Source organism: Hyalella azteca, unplaced genomic scaffold (assembly GCF_000764305.2).
Source record: "Hyalella azteca isolate HAZT.00-mixed unplaced genomic scaffold, Hazt_2.0.2 contig3301, whole genome shotgun sequence".
Lineage (NCBI taxonomy): Eukaryota > Metazoa > Arthropoda > Malacostraca > Amphipoda > Hyalellidae > Hyalella > Hyalella azteca.
The window spans coordinates 78,349-96,190 of record NW_025933553.1 but is presented as its reverse complement, the minus strand read 5'-3'; the positions used below and the strand labels follow the sequence as shown (position 1 = coordinate 96,190).

Here is a 17,842-nt window from a genome sequence, read left to right as displayed (position 1 = left end):
GCTCTGGCACGAGCAGCACTGAATTTAGCCAACACGACCAACCTTGCCTTGGGTACGAGAGACTGGAAAGTCAAGATCGCTAAGCACTACCGCAGTGTTTGGCATACTGCCTGGTCAACCCTACCTGCCCACATCACCAAGTCAAACCCAAAACTTGACTCTCTCACCCCTACAGAACTGCTCCGACCCCAACAAGTAGCCATCACCCGCCTACGACTGGAAACATGCCTCCTCACACACGGTCACCTGTTCACTAAGTCCTCACCGCTTACATGCTCCTCCTGCCATTGCCAACAAACAATAAAACACATCTTCATTGACTGCCCATTATACACTCAACAACAACACACCTTGCGCACAGCCTGTCAGCAACTGAACCTCCCTTTCTCTCTGAGCACTCTTTTCCCGCCACCATTTGACCCTGAAATGATAATACAATTTCTGCGCAAGACCCAACTACTGGACTTGATTTGAAAATGAGGCGGAGAGGGGGCGCTAATACCTTCGTCGGTGCTGCGCCGTATCTTAACCAAGTAACCAAGTAAGTTGTCCGTCCCTACGCGGCTACGCCTGCAGAGAGAAATATGAACTAAGAAAAATATACAAACTCCTTGTGCGTGGCTGGGAGAACTGCAACACTACATCGAGCCTTCCAACTGAGAAAACACAAATACCGGTCTTTTGGGCCCCCATAAAGCACCAATTTATGTGGCACCTCTAGGGTCTAGGCTCGGCTGTATAGCCTGTAGGGGCTATGCTCTAATAAAAGTCAGAGTCACTACACATCTGACATCTACATTCTACACTGTTGTTTTCTCGTATGACGAACAACTGTATTGGTACTATTGGACAAGTCTTCAGAAGAAGTTGCCTCCAATAAACATTGACAAAAAAAAATTAAAAGAAAAAACCAGGAAGACTTGATACAATAACAAGGGTAAACGCGGTATATTCCGTCACATTAAGGACGCATCAAGAAATGAAAAACTATAAAAAAATAACCGTATGCATTACTCAAGTTCTGTTTGCTTTATGTGACTCTCAAAACACCGTACTACGCGTCAGCAACAACGAAACGTCACAAAATGTTGCCATATTTATTTAAAAGCCTTTAGAATGCAAACCTACCAAATACCTATATTCTGTCACTGTGTGTGGCTATATTCGGCACATGGCGAGGCATATTCCGTCAGCGCTTCAAATTCTACTGATACGTAATGCCGTCATCCACGTGTTCAATTTCCGTTCGCTGTATGAGGCTATGAGCTGTTTTGGAATACAACACGGCTTTGAATTAGAACACTAATGAATATTGAATCAAGTATACTTAAAGGATTCCTAATATATTCACAGACGTATTTAAAAGTTTCAAACCATAATATTCTTCCTATACAAACAGTTATTCACTATTTGGTAGAGCAAGGTCAACTGTCAAATTTGACACATTTTTCGATGATCTCACTGGGTAGCGTGTCTCTCTTTGGCTCTCAATATTTTCCCGCTAGATGGCCAAGAACTAGTGTTTTGGCAGTAGTTTGATGCGCAAATGTATGACGTCACCATTTCAACCATCAACAAACGCATGGAACTAAAACAAAGCTTAATATAAAGGAAAAACTAGAGAGGTGACGGAATTACCCACGATGTTGGAATATAACGCGTTTACCCAATGTGATGTGGCATCTGACATGTGGGTACTTTCTGCATCAACATCATCGCATTTATTATTATTCATTAACAATTATATAGAAGATAAATCATCTACTAGTTGCACTTGCAGTAGTTAGAAACTTGGAATCTTCAATCTTGTGGCTCAAGTCTCAGGAATGGGGGGAAAGTTCTAGGCTCTATGCTCTTTTATTTATTTATTATTTTTTTCATAGTGGCAACTGGCAAAGCAGAGAGTTTTTTAGACTCTCCCAGTCTCCCTCAAGTTCAATTTTAAGTACTATAAGTAGATCAGCAAATTATCATGGATACCAGCATTATCATACATAAGAAATTGATTTAAATATTGAGTAAATGAGGAAATTAAAAATGAACTGATTCTAAAAAATCTCTGGTTTGCCACTATTGCTCTACAGCTAGGCTGGGCAGTGCATTAGCACTCAAAGCCTTCAAATCATCATCATCATCTATGCTCTACAGTCTACAGCTCTACCTAGGTATTTTGTTTTTGTGGACCTTGAATATGTTTTCAAATTGGAATGTTAACTAGGTAGATTTAAAAATAAAAAATCTAAATTATTATTTTGTATCAAATTCTTGAAGTTGCTGATGTAGATTGGCCATTTTTATATTTTCTTGTATGAAATTAAGCAAAGGTCAAACACTCAAAGGTGTGGGTGAAATTGTCTATGGCCCCTGCCCCTGGGCATTGCTGCATGGGCAGTTTTGACTTTTGACTCCTGCATTGGTACTTCTACCAAATTTTCCAGTTGAAGATATTGTAAATAATAATAAAAAAATTTAATTTTTAAATTTCATTCATCTTATTTTCTAGTAGATTATCATTCATAGGGCTATATGGTAAATGGAATTACAGATTTTAATTAAACTTTTTTATCTATTTTGTAGCACAGTCCACAGGATTTTTTAAGGTTTTATTTCATTATAATTATAACTTATTATAAGATAATAAAATGAATTAAATTAGTTGTGCTTGTATGAAAATAGGTATAGCATTTTTAAGCGCATGTAGAATTTCGCTATATTTAAGGCACTTTTTCTTTTTGGCATTTTACAATAATACATTTTGTTATTATTGTATTTTATGTGCAATTATCTAGCAAATACAATTTGAACACTATATATAACTGGACATATTATGTTTGTGAATTAAATTACTTGCATTAACAAGATTTGTGGCTTCATTTCCACTTTATTTTTGATTAGACCCATGTTGTTGTAGGTACATTGAAGTGATGGCATGAAGAGACTTTGATTTCTCATGGCTCAGGCTCAAATAGAGTAATTGCTAATTACTAATTAGATCACTTGGTTCTTAGCTGTTGGTGATTTCACAAGCAGAAAGTCATTCTCATGTCAGTGGCTGCAAAGGGTGTTGTTATCCACTAAATGCTTGATGTTGAACCAATATTCATTACTAGTTACTACTGGTTATTTATTACCATGTTATGTACTGGTTATTTAACCAAAGTGATAGTGTTGCAATGTCAGGGTCCACTCCTATTACACTATTGTGCATGCTCCTTTCTAGCACCATCCTACTGCTTGCTTGTTTGTGATCATTTGCATTTTGCCACCAAGAATTTAAAAAAAATTCACCATATATTTAAAGAGAATGTTTCCGAGTCCAGCTTAATCATCAGTTCAAAAATTTTAGTATGGTGAATTTTTATAGCATTTTCTTTGCTTCTTATATTTTGTTTATTATGTAATAATTCAATGCCTTATTTCCTTTTTCTAGTCATTAAATACTAATAATTTATTTCATTACGTACAATGAAATTTTAGAGCATCTGAAGAAATCTTTGAGCACTGAAAGTTTACAAGTGCTCCTGCCAGAGCACATTTTTCTGCATCTTCACATGAGTGAAAGTGAGTGATTTTTCATATTATTCATTATTTACATTGGCTTGTTGATTCAAGCTTCATTATATGCTCAGGTTTCAGGTACCTATATTTTATTTAATTTATCTCTTTCAATAAACTTCTAACTTGATCATAAGCTATTTATTTTATTTTCTACAGATTGCTTTGGATTTTATTGCATTTTTGATGGTGCACAAGATCAGTTCATTTTTCTATATTATTTTTCTGCTTAATTTTTATTTCAGTTTTTCACTGTCCCTCAATTATTAGATGATTTATGGAATTGAATTTTCAAGGTGCTTGACTATTACTTTTTTTATTTTTTATGCCTGCTATGTTTCAATCATTAATTTTGAATGCTCAACAGTAGCATGATAGATAATAAAATGATCTTAATTGCTGTTGGTTCTACCAATTTTGGAATTGTTATTCATCAACATCACTAATTTCTTTTATAACATAAACTGTGTAGTCCTGGCTAATGCTTCTAATCCAGAAATAATTTTAAAGATAAACTCCTGTAATTGGCCTCTCAATTCCTGAATACTAAGAACTTTACTTTAACTTCAGCATGTGCACTAGTATTCTCCCTAGTTAATCAAGTAGAAGGAAAGAAGTTTTTAGATCTTGTTAGTGCCCTAACATGAATAGGTTGATGTTTATTCACCATTTATCACTCTACTACAGTACTACTTCATTTTAACACCCTGACAATGCTCAGTGATGTGTGAAACTTGTTACCTGATTTTCCTTTCATTTGGCAAAATTTCAAGACTTGTCAAGCCCACTATTGTACTAATTATATTATACAGCTAGAGAAACAACTCTGAAGAAGTTGTTTCTGAAAATGGAATTTTTTCATTCAAAATATACCATTTAGTAGATAATTTGTTCATTGTCTTGCCTGCTTAAGACTTGGTAGCCATATATACTGCACTTGGTGGTGTAAAGTGTGGCATTTTTTCTATGGCATGGACTTGATAATTGAAAGATGATATGATTATGAGGCATAGCTGGAATTTATTCTTTGCATAAATTCACAAACCTTGTTAACAGTTTTGACCCATTTTTTTTTTCAATTGACTTACCAGTTTTAATCTGTATTATTTATTTTTGGTCATTTACAGATGACATGCATTCAAGAGCACATATTGTGCAACATGTAATTAAATAGTTACATATATAGGTACCTACTATATCTTAAAGTTCTTTTAAGTAGTTTTAAAAATCATGTTTTTTTTAATCATGTAGATACCAGCAACATGAGGCAAGGGTGTTAATTCTAATCCATTCAATGGCATCTCCTGTGCAACATTCCTTCAAATAGTATTGCATTAAAGTTCTTTGAAGTATTTCTAAATGATGCATTATGAAATAGTTACAAACAACAGAAAGAGAAGGTGATAATTAATTAAAAGTACAAGTTTTATTAAATTGTGAGTTTGGCAAACAGTGCCATTTGTTGATAAATTTTAACATTATAATTATGAGACAAACTGACTGTTAAACCAAATTTCCTATTAAAATTCATTGAAGCATAGTATTTTATAGGTATTTTTTCAGGATCAATTTTAATTAAGTTTTGTCCACAACCTTATGGAAATGAAAAAACACAATAAAATAGTTTGTGGCATTTTAAATTTTGTTCATTATAGTTGCCATAATATTTTGTATTACATCACAGTCTTACATAATGTACCCTTTCAGAGTGTTAAATATAAAGCACAATTAATAGTCTGACTATATTCTGGCAATGATTATATTGTTTCATATATCCAACATATTGAAGGGTAATGCTTCTATTCAATTCAGTATTTACTGGATTTTACAGAAACTGTCTGCATTGAAGACTCTGTAGGAATTCCAATTAAAGGTGCAATGAAGAATACATACATGTTAGATTCAAGAACTGTGAAGTTTGATTGTACAATTGAAGCCATCAGGTGTTCCCATCAGTCCCTAGTCCAATAGTCCAAACACCATTAAGGCTGTGATGATATGGAAAGCTGACATACGTAGTTCTTTCTCATCAGAATACATGGCATGATTGGCAACATTGAATTCAACACAAAAGATGTATCATCAATGTTGTTTTAAGTAATTAACTTCAAACACTAATTTTTCAGATTTTAAAATGTTCAAAAAAAGCTATCATGAGTTCAAATACATTTTCACAAATATCTTAGTGGGTAATCTAACCTTTTTTCCTATTCAAAGCTCATGTCAACAGTAAAGACTAGCTCGAAGATATTCTACCTGATTGCCATTACTTTGAACCTTCATGGTCATGATTCTGTGGGAATAATCAATTCTCAACAACTTAATTTTTCAAGTTGTTGATATTTGTTAGAAATTTGTTCACACTATTTCTATAAATTCGATTATTTGATTTTTGAATTATTATGATTGCACTCTTATTCCAGAGAAGCATTAATATATTATATATAATAAACTACTATTTATAGATAATGTCTGTGCGGCCAAATCAGGTAAGATCATAGAATTATTACCTAACATCTTTTCTGTATTAGAGTAAGGCTATGTATTCATTATTGTGGAAGATTTCATTAAATTTTATAATAGAATGCTTCAGTAGGAGCTTAAATAAGAATGATACCGAAGTGTAATTTTGAATGCTACCAATTTTCCATGTCAGATTCTCTATACATTGTTCCTAAATTTTACAGTAGGCATATATACTTCAATTTTGTTTGATGTGATCATAATTATTACAGAATAATATTTTGTCAATTAAAGTCATTCTTCTCTCATGGATCTGAAATTGGTATTGGTATGCTAGTCCAGCATGCAGGTAGGGCTGATGAAAGTCCATCTGTGAATCAAACCATTGGAATATTGTATTGATTGTCTGAAAATTTGTATGCTACTTCACTATTTAATTAATGAATTTTTAAATTTGGTACATGAAGGAATCCATTTTAATTCTTTTCACTAAATGAACTCCAATTGCTTTGTTTTAGTTTTGAAATAGAATGTCTTTCCACAATTGCTTAGTTTATTTTGTTGTCATATTTTCAAATTTTATTGCAGGGAAAACGGCCAACTTTGGTCGGGGGTGTAAGTGATACCAGTAACAGTGACACCAGCAGTCACCACAGTGAACACAATCACACCACCAGCAGCAGTAGCAGTAGCAGTCCCGTAGTCTCCCCGAGGCAGTTGTCTCCGCAGCATCACAACGTAGCTCATGTGAGCGGCATTGTCGGGCCTCCACACAAACAGGGCTCATTAACCCAGGCTTCCACTCATTCTGGAGAATCCAGTTCTCTCAACTCCAAGCTTGGCAGGGAGTCGGTGTGTGCCTAAAAATGCTTTTTTTCCTGCTGTAGTTGACACTAATTTATGTGTGCATTCTATACTTTATTCACTGCAATGTTTCCTTTAAGACATGTGCTACAAACTTATAAAGCATTCAGTGTTAGAGCTCAGTTCAGTGTTGAAACTTGATTAAAAACCCCATCATAAGGATAAGTCCATGCTTGGCAGGAAGTTGGTATGTACCTAAAAGAAGTTACTTGTTGGGTTGTGATTTAAGTATCTCTGTGTACATTCCATATTTTATTCACTCCAGTGTTTTATTAAAGACATGTACTCATGTAGTATAAATTATTAAACCATACAAAGTTGAAGCTCAGTTCAGAACTAGGTAAGAATATAACTGTTCTGAAATGAGGTATTCTTTTCCCATTCCTATAACATGTTTGGTGAAAAACTCATGAAATTCGTGATAAAAATAATTCTTGATGTTCTAGTTTATTTCAAATGTCATTTTTCTTCTTAATAACCTAAATATATTCCGAGATATTTTGCTAGTGCTGTCATCAGCCTTACATCCTCTGCTCAACTGAATGTATGCATGGCAAAATTATGTAATTACTGCAGTTAAATTATTTACTGATGATCATTTCCAGCAAATTTTTATGCTGTCGGTGCAATTTGAAGTCTTGTGTGCTAACTACAGTATCGGTTATCTCATGCTATTTTGTGCTTTTCAGGCTGGAAGTCACTCAGGTTCCCCACCATCTCCCAAAAGTCTCGGCTCTTCCTCCACGACCACCACATCAGACCCTCACCACCTACAGCGTCACCACTACCACCCCCAGCAGCATCTGTCCAGTGTCCTTGCTGGCACGTCCAAGGTTTGCACACTCAAGAAACTATTGCCTTTTTGTCCAAATACTGATAAGCTTTTTTTTCATACCACTGATTAGCCCTCTTGCTGGGCTAAACTGGGTTCTCATGACTCAAACGAGAGTATAAAGTGATTTGGACAAATGCTCACTCATTCTTTTGAGTGTTGTGATTTAATTTTGGAGAAAATGATTCTTTGGGGAGACTTGACGGTTATTCTTTAAATTATTTTTGTAGAGAAATTCCTGAATTTTGAATGTAAAGACTCCTGGGAGAAAACTTGATGGTTGTACTTTGATTTATTTATGTAGGTATTTTGACTGCGTTCTAGAACTTACTAGCCTCCACAAGTTATGTGGTATATTGAGTAATTGATTTCTCGCAAAAATGCTCTATTTTATTTTTTATCTTACTCAATCCCCTTATCAGTTGAAATATCTGTTTGCATGATTATGTGGGTTTAGTCAGATGCATTTGTGTGAAGTTATAAACTTAGTTTATTTCTTAATGCCCACATGCAGTTCTTGTGTCAGCTGCATTTGTTTACAATTTCCTGCAGTCAAGAAGACGCGCAACTGTTAGAAATAGCAGCATATCGTTTTATTATTTTATTTACCAATTTTTTCATTCAATAAATGATATTTATATACATTTTGTGTCACCCACTATTACTTGCAATTTCTCGTCAGCTTAGTGACAAACAAGAAAATTTTTTGACCTTGGTACAACTCACCTATGAGTAGATAAGCAAGTATGATGGATACCTACCAGTATTAGCATACATAAGATAATGAATGATATCCTGACGTAGATAAAGAAATAAAAAATCAAGTGGCAACTAAAAAATACCTACCTAGTCACTATGGCTGTCAAGTAGACACACAGGTGTCAGCGACAGCAGCTCATCGTGTTAATATACCATTTGTTTGCTCAATTAGAGGAACATCCATTCGTATCAACTGCTATAATTGACCATATCTCTTTCGAAAGCAAAAGAGATATGCAGCAAAAGCAGTTTATTGTGTTAATGTAATTACCATATTGCTCAATCCGTCTGTATCAACTGCCATAATTGACCATATATTTCAGTTAAGTACGAGGGACGCTATCATGAGAGACACGCAGCTTTCTCCGAGCGCTCTGAGCTCGACTGCTGTGACGGCGTCCACTCCCGTGGGGGTGTCCGTGCCGGTCATGTCGTCCGCGGGCCGCTCGCCTGCTGACCGAACTCTGTCAAGAGACGAGCCCACTCTCTGCCCAGGTATTTCATAAATTCTATGTGTCTTATTGTAATTCATTCAGAGTTTAGTATTAATCATACTTTTGTATTAACCATCAGAGAATTCGTTGAGCGGGCCGCTCGCCTGCTGACCGAACTCTGTCAAGGTATCTCATAAATTCTTCATGTAATTAAATACATGTAATTCTACATGTAATTAAAATTCTACATGTAAATTGTATTTCATTCAGAATAGGTATAGGTACTATTAATGACAGTAGACTTCGTTGATTTATATTATCAGGGAGTGGAACAATTCTTCAGATGACGGTAGATTGAAAGGCAAGTTTCAGGAAATAGATTTTGTTTATTTACGACGTTTCGAATTCAACAAACATTCATTTTCAAGTTAGAAGAAGCATTAAATATTGAAATTTTGGGTGGAAATAAGTACCAAAATTACTCGGAAAATTCTTTCAGTGTTCAGACAAATCCGGTAGTCATAAAATAGATAGCTGGAGTCCAATTTTAAGGAAGTAAATTTTGCCATCTAATACTAATTTACAATTAAATTTAATTAATAGATACTACTCTGCCCATGCATTTGATTAAAATTTCTATATACACGTTTCATGCATGGTACATTCATTTTGGATTAGCACTGTTTGGCTCTCTGCTTGGGTGTTACTGTTTGTTTGACAATTCACATGGCATATTCATTCATAATTGCTATATTTAGGCAGAAGTGTTTCTTTCATGCAGGATTTGTTGAATACTAGAGAGAATTTCTTATTCATAGTTATTATTATTATTCACAATTAGAAAGTACAATTTATTTTCTCTCACCATCCATTCAAGAATTTATTATTTTGCAATGAACTTACAAATTTATCAAATCATCACCATTGTCTTCTCCATTTTTATTCAACTTGTTGGGATCTAACGCATTTAAATTGTAAAATCTCCTGTAACTTTGGAGTTTGTGTTTGCATTTATCTGTAGAGTATTAATCTTTCAGTGATTGGTTTCTGACTTATTAATCTTATTATTATGCTTGGTTTCTGACTTTCAGTGCTTGGTTATGGCCCATAACGTAACTTGTGTGCAGGTGAAGTGAAGCACGTGACATAACTTTTGTGTGCAGGTGAAGTGAAGCACGAGACTGCAAGCTAAGTAACTTTTGTGTGCAGGTGAAGTGAAGCACGAGACTGCACGTGACGTAACCTACTTGTGTCCCTACACGGGTCCTAAGAAGGGCGTGCTCACGGTCACCAACTACAGACTCCACTTCTGCAGCGTCGAGCCCGAGTTTGATCTGTCCGTGCCGCTTGGGGTGGTAAGATCATGATTATTTTCTTTACTTCAAGTAATTATGTCAACTTTATATGATAGTTTATATTATGATTATGGCCCGACTGTTTGTTTTAGCTTTCGATTTTCATTCTGGGTAGAATTGTTTTCTCATTGACAATACTCATAACAGTTGAAAAATGCTCATTGTGTCAATATTTTGTCAGCAATTGCTATAATCATTTTTCTGCTTATTATATCTTCAAGCTGGTTCAACTGGCATCCTGTTATTCTTAATTCTGTCATCCAGATGCATCAACATTGGCATGAAATTCGCACTTAGCCTCCAATAAATTTTCAATTATTCATTATCAAATAAATTAACGTAAAAAGGTAAAAATCATGTTACTACCTCATAATTCCCAACGTGTCTTGGAATGTACCTATTGCGATTAAAACACATACACACAAAAAAATTAGGCACCAGGTTAAATCCAAATCGATGATGATCGTCAATAAATTTTTCAACATCCCCTAAATATTTGTGGCACTAGTCTTGAAACAAACATTCTAACAAATGTATATCTATGTATAATTTTAGAACCTGAACTATGTGTTAAAAGTGGATCAAAACATACCTTCATCACGTCAACCCTTAGTATCCTTTGTATTTGTTTGGGATGTAGCAGTCCCAGGCCACGATGGTTCACCGCCTCCGACTATCGCGCATCCGCCCTTATTTGGGCCAGCTGATGCACGATGCTGTTGCTCTCTTTTCGCCGCTGCTTCAAAACATACATGACGTCAATCATCATCTTAGATATATTTCCTGTTGCAGATTTCAAGAATTGAAAAAGTTGGAGGCGCTACCACAAGCCGCGGCGAAAACTCATACGGCATTGAGATATTCTGCAAAGATATCAGAAATTTACGTTTTGCACACAAGCAAGAAAACCACTCCCGCCGCCTCATCACAGAAAAACTGCAGAATTTCGCCTTCCCAGCTTCTAACAAACTCCAGTTCTTTGCATTCCATTACGAGGAACAGTTCCCTGAGAACGGCTGGACCGTTTACGAACCCATCGCCGAGCTGAAGCGTCAGGGTTTGCCCACTGAGTCGTGGAGGATAAGTCGTATCAATGATAAGTATGAAGTTTGTGAGACATACCCTGCGGTGTGGGCGGTGCCGGCTGCCATCACGGACTCCAAGCTCAAAACTGTCGCTGCTTTCAGGAGCAGAGGCCGCTTGCCTGTGAGTTGAATCCAAAAATGAATATTTGTCAATACATTGTAATTTGTTATAGTTAAAATTCTAATGAATTGTATTCTGATCATTGCTATTTTCAAAATGCAAAAATATAGTTAATCTAAAGCCAGTTTAGCTCGCGACTCTCGTGTCTGCCAGTTTAATTTCAAGGGCCTTAATGAATTTTTACTCAAAAAATAAAGTTGAATTATGGAATAATAGCCAGAAACAGTATCAGTTTTTTTTCTAAGTTCATCATGCTCGTGTAAGGTGCAATTTGTTCAGGTTATGAAAACAGAATAATTTTTATTCTTACTGACATTTTATCTGGAAGATTAAGCTTTTCTTTCACATTTGGGCCATTATTACTGTGGTATGAACAAAGTTATGTCTAATTGATGCATATCAAAGTATTAGTATCTGCAAGCAGTGCATTCAATAACACAACATGTCATTTTCAAGTGATGCTTAGCCCTTTTGCGACCAGCTACCTTGCGAGTGCAAAATAATATATTGGCTCCATGCCAAATTGCCAAAATTTATTCATTGAAAAAAACAGACAGATGACAAAAACCTCCACCTGGGCATAGCTCCGCCTGAAACTAAAGCCAATATATCTGTCCGATTGGATGAATGAGCTTCAAATATAAACAAAAATTGCCCATATGGAAAGCAACAGATCCGTTCAGCTGGACCTTAGAGGGTTAAAACACCTCCTGGGCGTTCTCTTCCAACTATGAAACATCCTAACTTTCAATTCTAAAAAGTGAAAGGTTGTCAAATTTTTTTTTTAACCGTGTGTGCTACTTAATATTTTCTCATAGTTTTTTGGGTACAAGTTACGCGAGTTCGTACGCTTTATTACGTGCAAACTTTGAGTGTATGATGGGAACTCTCTGAATTTAATACGGTACTGTGCAGGTTCTATCGTGGCTGCATCCTGAGAGCCAAGCAAGCATCACGCGCTGTGCTCAGCCGCTGGTTGGAGTGGCAGCCAAACGTTCCAAAGATGACGAAGATTACGTGCAGCAAATAATGGATGCCAACGCTCAGAGTCACAAAATCTACATCATGGACGCCCGCCCAAACGTTAACGCGGTAGCCAACAAAGCCAAGGGCGGGGGCTGTGAAAGTGAAGAAAATTATAAGAATGCCGAAGTGCAGTTCCTTGACATAGCCAACATCCATGTTATGCGAGAGAGCTTGAGGAAACTGCAAGAGGTCTGCTATCCTAACATTGATAACAGCCACTGGCTCAGTAATCTCGAGAGCACCCGCTGGCTGGAACACGTTCGTTGCGTGCTCAGTGGTGCTGCTCGTATCACTGATAAGATCGAGAACCATAAGACCAGCGTTATTGTTCATTGTTCGGATGGCTGGGACAGAACCAGTCAGGTATGTTCTTTCCAGTCTATGGAATCGTCCGTTTTAATTTGTTTAAAAAAATAATATGTTGTATAAATTAATATTGTGCAAGTTACTACATTGCCGTACTATGACGTTTGTCCATTATTGTCCATATAGATTAATGGAGACCGATGTGCTTGTTTTACATCTAACAGAGTTATGAGCTACCAGCCTTTGGTGACTACTGTATCGCCGTTCAATATAAAAATGTTAATAATATTGTTCTATTAACGCAGTTGACGTCACTGTCGATGCTGATGCTGGACGGTCACTACCGCACTATTGAAGGCTTTATTGTCCTCATAGAAAAAGAGTGGCTCAGTTTTGGCCACAAGTTTGCTCAGGTCAGTCGGCTATCTGCTGCTCTTATTCGCTTAAAACTGAATTAATGAAAATTTCCCTATACTTAGCTGGTTATTCCTGTTTCTTTAACATTAAAATTGCTATTAAATTTCGATTATTGTTGGTATAAATTGTTGGCTTGTGCTGATGTTACAATTCAATTTACAATCGATACTTTTGATTATTGTTGGTATAAATTGTCTAGCTGGTACAATTTGTAAATTTCTTTAGCTTGTATTGTTTTAGCGTGTATTGTTTTTTCAAAGCGTGTTGGTCATGGCGACGATCGGCATCAGGATTCAGACCGCTCCCCTACCTTCGTGCAGTTCATTGACTGTGTCTGGCAGGTAAGACCAGTCATATGTTAATATTCTTCATGCAATTTATATGCAAGATATTTTTGAAGCGCTCAACCCAACCGCCACAACCCACCCACTTAACATCACTACCTATAACATAGTATAGTATATCGTAACATATTACCGGTATAGTATATCGGTCCGCGTTGATTAGGCTATTTGACCTGTTGCCGATTCTGAACATTGCAGAACTTCTATAGTATGTTGTGGGTCTCGAACATGCAATTCACTGCTTCAATCTTCGTTGCTTAATCGCCCGGATATCTCACCAATTTGATCATAACTGTAGCAGGCAGCTCGGATCGAACCTACGACTCACTGCTTCAATCCTATTAATCTAAACTGTTACCACTGGGCCACCGTGCCTTAATAATATTCATAATTGTGTTGATGCTCGTATATCAGTTAAACTCTTCGACCAAAGCTGTTCAAATTTTACAATAGAACTGACACAATAACAAGGTAACTCCTCAAATATATTGCGTTGAGGTAAATTTGTGTGGTTCACAAATGCCATCATTTCTCCACCCAGAGATTAGTTGTGCTGTTGTAAGCTTAAAGAAAATACGAATAAGTTTCTGTATAATTATGAGCTGTACTTACTCTATGGATGCATCGCTGTGTGCATTCAAACATTACGTGCCATTTTCAGATCATTATCCTCATGCGTTCCAATGTTCAGATCATGCCTAATTTTTCTTATGCTTTCTAATTTTGAGATCATGCGTCAGTACCCACATGCATTCCAATTGTCAGATCATGCATCATCATCCTCATGTATTACAATTCTACGATTATGCATAAATTTCCTCATGCATTTCAGTTTCCAAATCATGCATCATTTTTATCATGCATTCCAATTTTCAGATCATGCAGCATTTTCCTCATTCATACCAATTTTCAGATCATGCATTATTTTTCTTATGCATTCCGACTTTCAGATCATGCATCATTACTCTCGTGCGTTCCAATTTCCCAATCATGCATCATTTATCTTATGCATTCCAATTTTAAGATCATGCATAATTTTTCTTATACGTTCCAATTTTCAGATCATGCGTCAGTTCCCGCATGCGTTCCAATACACACAAGACCTGCTTCTGCTTATCCTGGATCACCTCTACAGCTGCCTCTTCGGAACCTTCCTTTATAACAGGTCGGTATTTCCCACCGTGCTGTTGTTGAGACATGATGCTTCATGTGGTCAACGCAGCCAACACTCAGGAGTTGAGAAAGTATTTTGGTGTATGAATGATGTACCTTAGCGATTGATTTTTGTATTTTTTTACATTTATTATTAGATTGAATATTTTAAAGAAGTATAATTATTTGATCATAAGAAGTGTCCCTTACATCGAATTCTGAATCAGGGTGGGATTCTAAGGGATGAAAAATGAACTTGCCGGTAAGTTATTTAAGTGAAAAATATTTTTTAAATGTTGTTTGGACCAATTATAGTAGAAACATTAGATATTGGTGGTTAGTGCGGTAGAAGAATTTTGTGTGTAGCTAAACAATACCAAATTACTGCATGGAACTAATCTTTAACAGAAGTATAGATATCCACGTTAAATTTCTGATAAATAAGTCCCCCTTGCAGTGAACACGAACGAGTAGACGCTGACGTCAAGAAATCCACTTTGTCCCTCTGGTCGCTGGTGCTGAGCCACGCTCAGGACTACCAGAACCCGCTGTACAATCCCGCCACCCGCCACCATGTGATCCTCCCCCTCACCTCCATCAGGCACATCAGGCTTTGGGACACTTACTACTGTCGCTGGAACCCCGCCATGAGAAACCAGGTATGTATTCCAGACGTGGCTATTCAGGTCTCCGACTAAATCAACGATTAAACTACCACTTCGCCCTTCAAAAAGCATCAGTTTTGGTTGTTATTACTTCCGGCGCCTGGTTTCTTAGCACGTCTGGAGGGTCCCTCGCTTGACTGAGTTTGAAGGAAGGAGTTTGGTAGTGGGAATAGGTCGGCTATATGTACGGCCATCATAGCCGCGTGTGCGAATTGACCGTAAGTTGATTACAGTTATAGTCAAATGGGGTAAGACAGGATAGAAAGTCTGAGTTGTAGCTTAGAAGCCCATTGCATAACTACACCTTGTGATAGGTTTAGGGTTTTTTATTTATTCATGGTATAGATGCTACATGCTTGTTAGTGATTTCGGTCCTGTCTTACCCCATCTGACTATATACATATAGTTTTCCAAAGCCTTTGGATGTTGTTTATTGTTCTCCCCAATCTTTCTGTTTGTAATTCATTACCTACCCTTAAGTTTCTCTGAATTGAGTATTGTTCCTCAGCGTTATTAGATGTTGTTTATTGTCCTACTTAACTTTTGGTTTATAATTTATCATATCTGGAATTGTAGGGAATTTATTATATTTATATTATAAATTTCTCTAAAGTTATTGTTTTTTTTTTTACTCCTGCAGGAGGCAGTTCACCAACGGTACCGGGAGCTGCAGCATCTCAAGGAGCAGCTCGACCAGCGCGTCAACGACCTCAGGGGGAACCTGGCAGCTCGCAACCACCCACAGCCCCCCTCTGCCCCTGCTCCCCCTGCCCCCACCTCTACCGCTGTCTGATTCTCTCTCTACCTATATTGATGTAGATTCCATACTACTAATCGACCTATTAAATGTGTCTTATTATTTAGCGCTATCTTGAAATAGTTTCGATACTACTAATCGATCTATGAAATGTGTCTGATTATTTAGCTATCTTGAAATAGATTCCATACTTCTAATCGATCTATTAAATGTGGGATTATTTATCTGTCTCGAAGTAGATTTGATCCTACTAATTTATCTACTAAATTAATGTTCTAGACTTGTTCCACTTGTTGCTTCGGTCTTCACGCTTCGAATTGCATTTCGCCGATACCAAACGTCGCTTGATTTCTGAGTTGGCCATCGAATTGTGCTCTCTTGAGGGTCACGAAACGAAAATTTGAATAGAATACCAATTTTATAATTTGAATGCCATCGTCTGCCTATATCGTCTTGCTTTTCATTACTGTTTAAATTTTGAGGAAGTTTTGATTGCCAGATGCACAATGTATTAAAATGGTTCGAAGTCTAATTTGAGTTGCTTCAGTTAGAATAGGAAATACAAAATTCATTGGTTAACTATAACTATATGTGCAAGGGTCTAGAGATTATTTAATCATTATGTTAAAGCTTTATCTACTCGATTTATAGTTACTATTTAGGATATTTATCTTTTATTTACAGGATATCTTCTATTTACAGCGTCTTCTGGGCACTGGCCTTCCTAAGCGTACCTATCAAAATTTATTTCGCGATTGTGTCATTCCTGTTGCAATTATTGAATATTGGTGGGGTTAATTGTTCGAACTTTAAAATGGGGTAGGTAGTTGAAACGATGATTCTGTTTTTTTTTTTTTTTCTTTTTTTTTCTTTGAATAGCGTGTAGAGTAAGTGGCACGTCCCCGCGGGTTGAGGGAGCGTAGAGATAGGATGGTGAGCACCAGTATGTTTTGAATGTATTTTGTTAGTATTTTTGTTGAGGCGCCATCTAGAAGTTAGAGAGGCTAGAGACCAATATATATGTCAATTTCGCATTATATGATGGTGCTTGATAAATTGTCTTTGTTCAAAAAATCAACATCTGGTTTTTCGCTAGTGATATCATTTTTAGTCTATTCAAGTTTCATGCTTTTTAGCGCATTTTGTCATTTATGGAAAAAAGCGCTTTTGTGCTCGTCATGTCCGTCCGTGACTTCACGTCACGGACAGATGAGAAAATGCGCTCTCTGTCACTAAGTGCAGTGAGGACGGGGTTATATTTTTTTCTCATCTCTATATCGTGTATTTATATTTAATTCCTTCCAGCTCTCAATCAGACCCATTGACTTGGGTTCTGCTGGAGAGATAGCACATAGTATTTGGCCTTTCAGTTTCTCACTTCGTTATTATTGATATCGTCAACGTTTTACTCTAATGTTGTATTGTGTGCCAGTGCTGTATTTTCCGCTTCGTTATTTATATCTAATTTAAAGCAAACATGTCTTGATTCAATCTTCTCTTACATGCTCTAATAGAATTACTTGTATCATCGTTCACGTGGCGTCTCTTACAAGCAATTTTTGAGCACTTATTATTGATGAAGATTTAAATTATTATTAGTATTAATCGTCTTCAGATAATTACTTTTTCATTGATTGGTATTGTTACTTTAGTCGTCTATCTAATTCGAAAAACATACATTTTCATTCATCTCTGTCTGGGTATGGC

At 36.5% G+C, this 17,842-nt stretch overlaps 1 protein-coding gene across 2 annotated transcripts; it reads left to right on the top strand.

The window, feature by feature from the left end:
• The first annotated feature begins 5,948 nt into the window (after window positions 1-5,948).
• On the top strand, window positions 5,949-17,001 carry LOC108666072 (myotubularin-related protein 2). Of its 2 annotated transcripts, none has more exons than XM_018152885.2 (12): window positions 5,949-6,044; window positions 6,607-6,765; window positions 7,572-7,715; window positions 8,797-8,968; window positions 10,117-10,262; window positions 11,055-11,468; window positions 12,384-12,857; window positions 13,106-13,213; window positions 13,478-13,558; window positions 14,623-14,726; window positions 15,171-15,372; window positions 16,019-17,001. In XM_018152885.2, exons 1-12 carry the CDS (start codon window positions 6,024-6,026, stop codon window positions 16,169-16,171), a joined length of 2,178 nt encoding a protein of 725 aa, XP_018008374.1. In that variant the 5' UTR covers window positions 5,949-6,023; the 3' UTR covers window positions 16,172-17,001. The 2 variants fall into 2 exon arrangements, with proteins under 2 accessions (XP_018008374.1, XP_018008373.1); XM_018152884.2 differs by having other exon boundaries at window positions 6,607-6,870.
• Window positions 17,002-17,842: the final 841 nt, after the last annotated feature.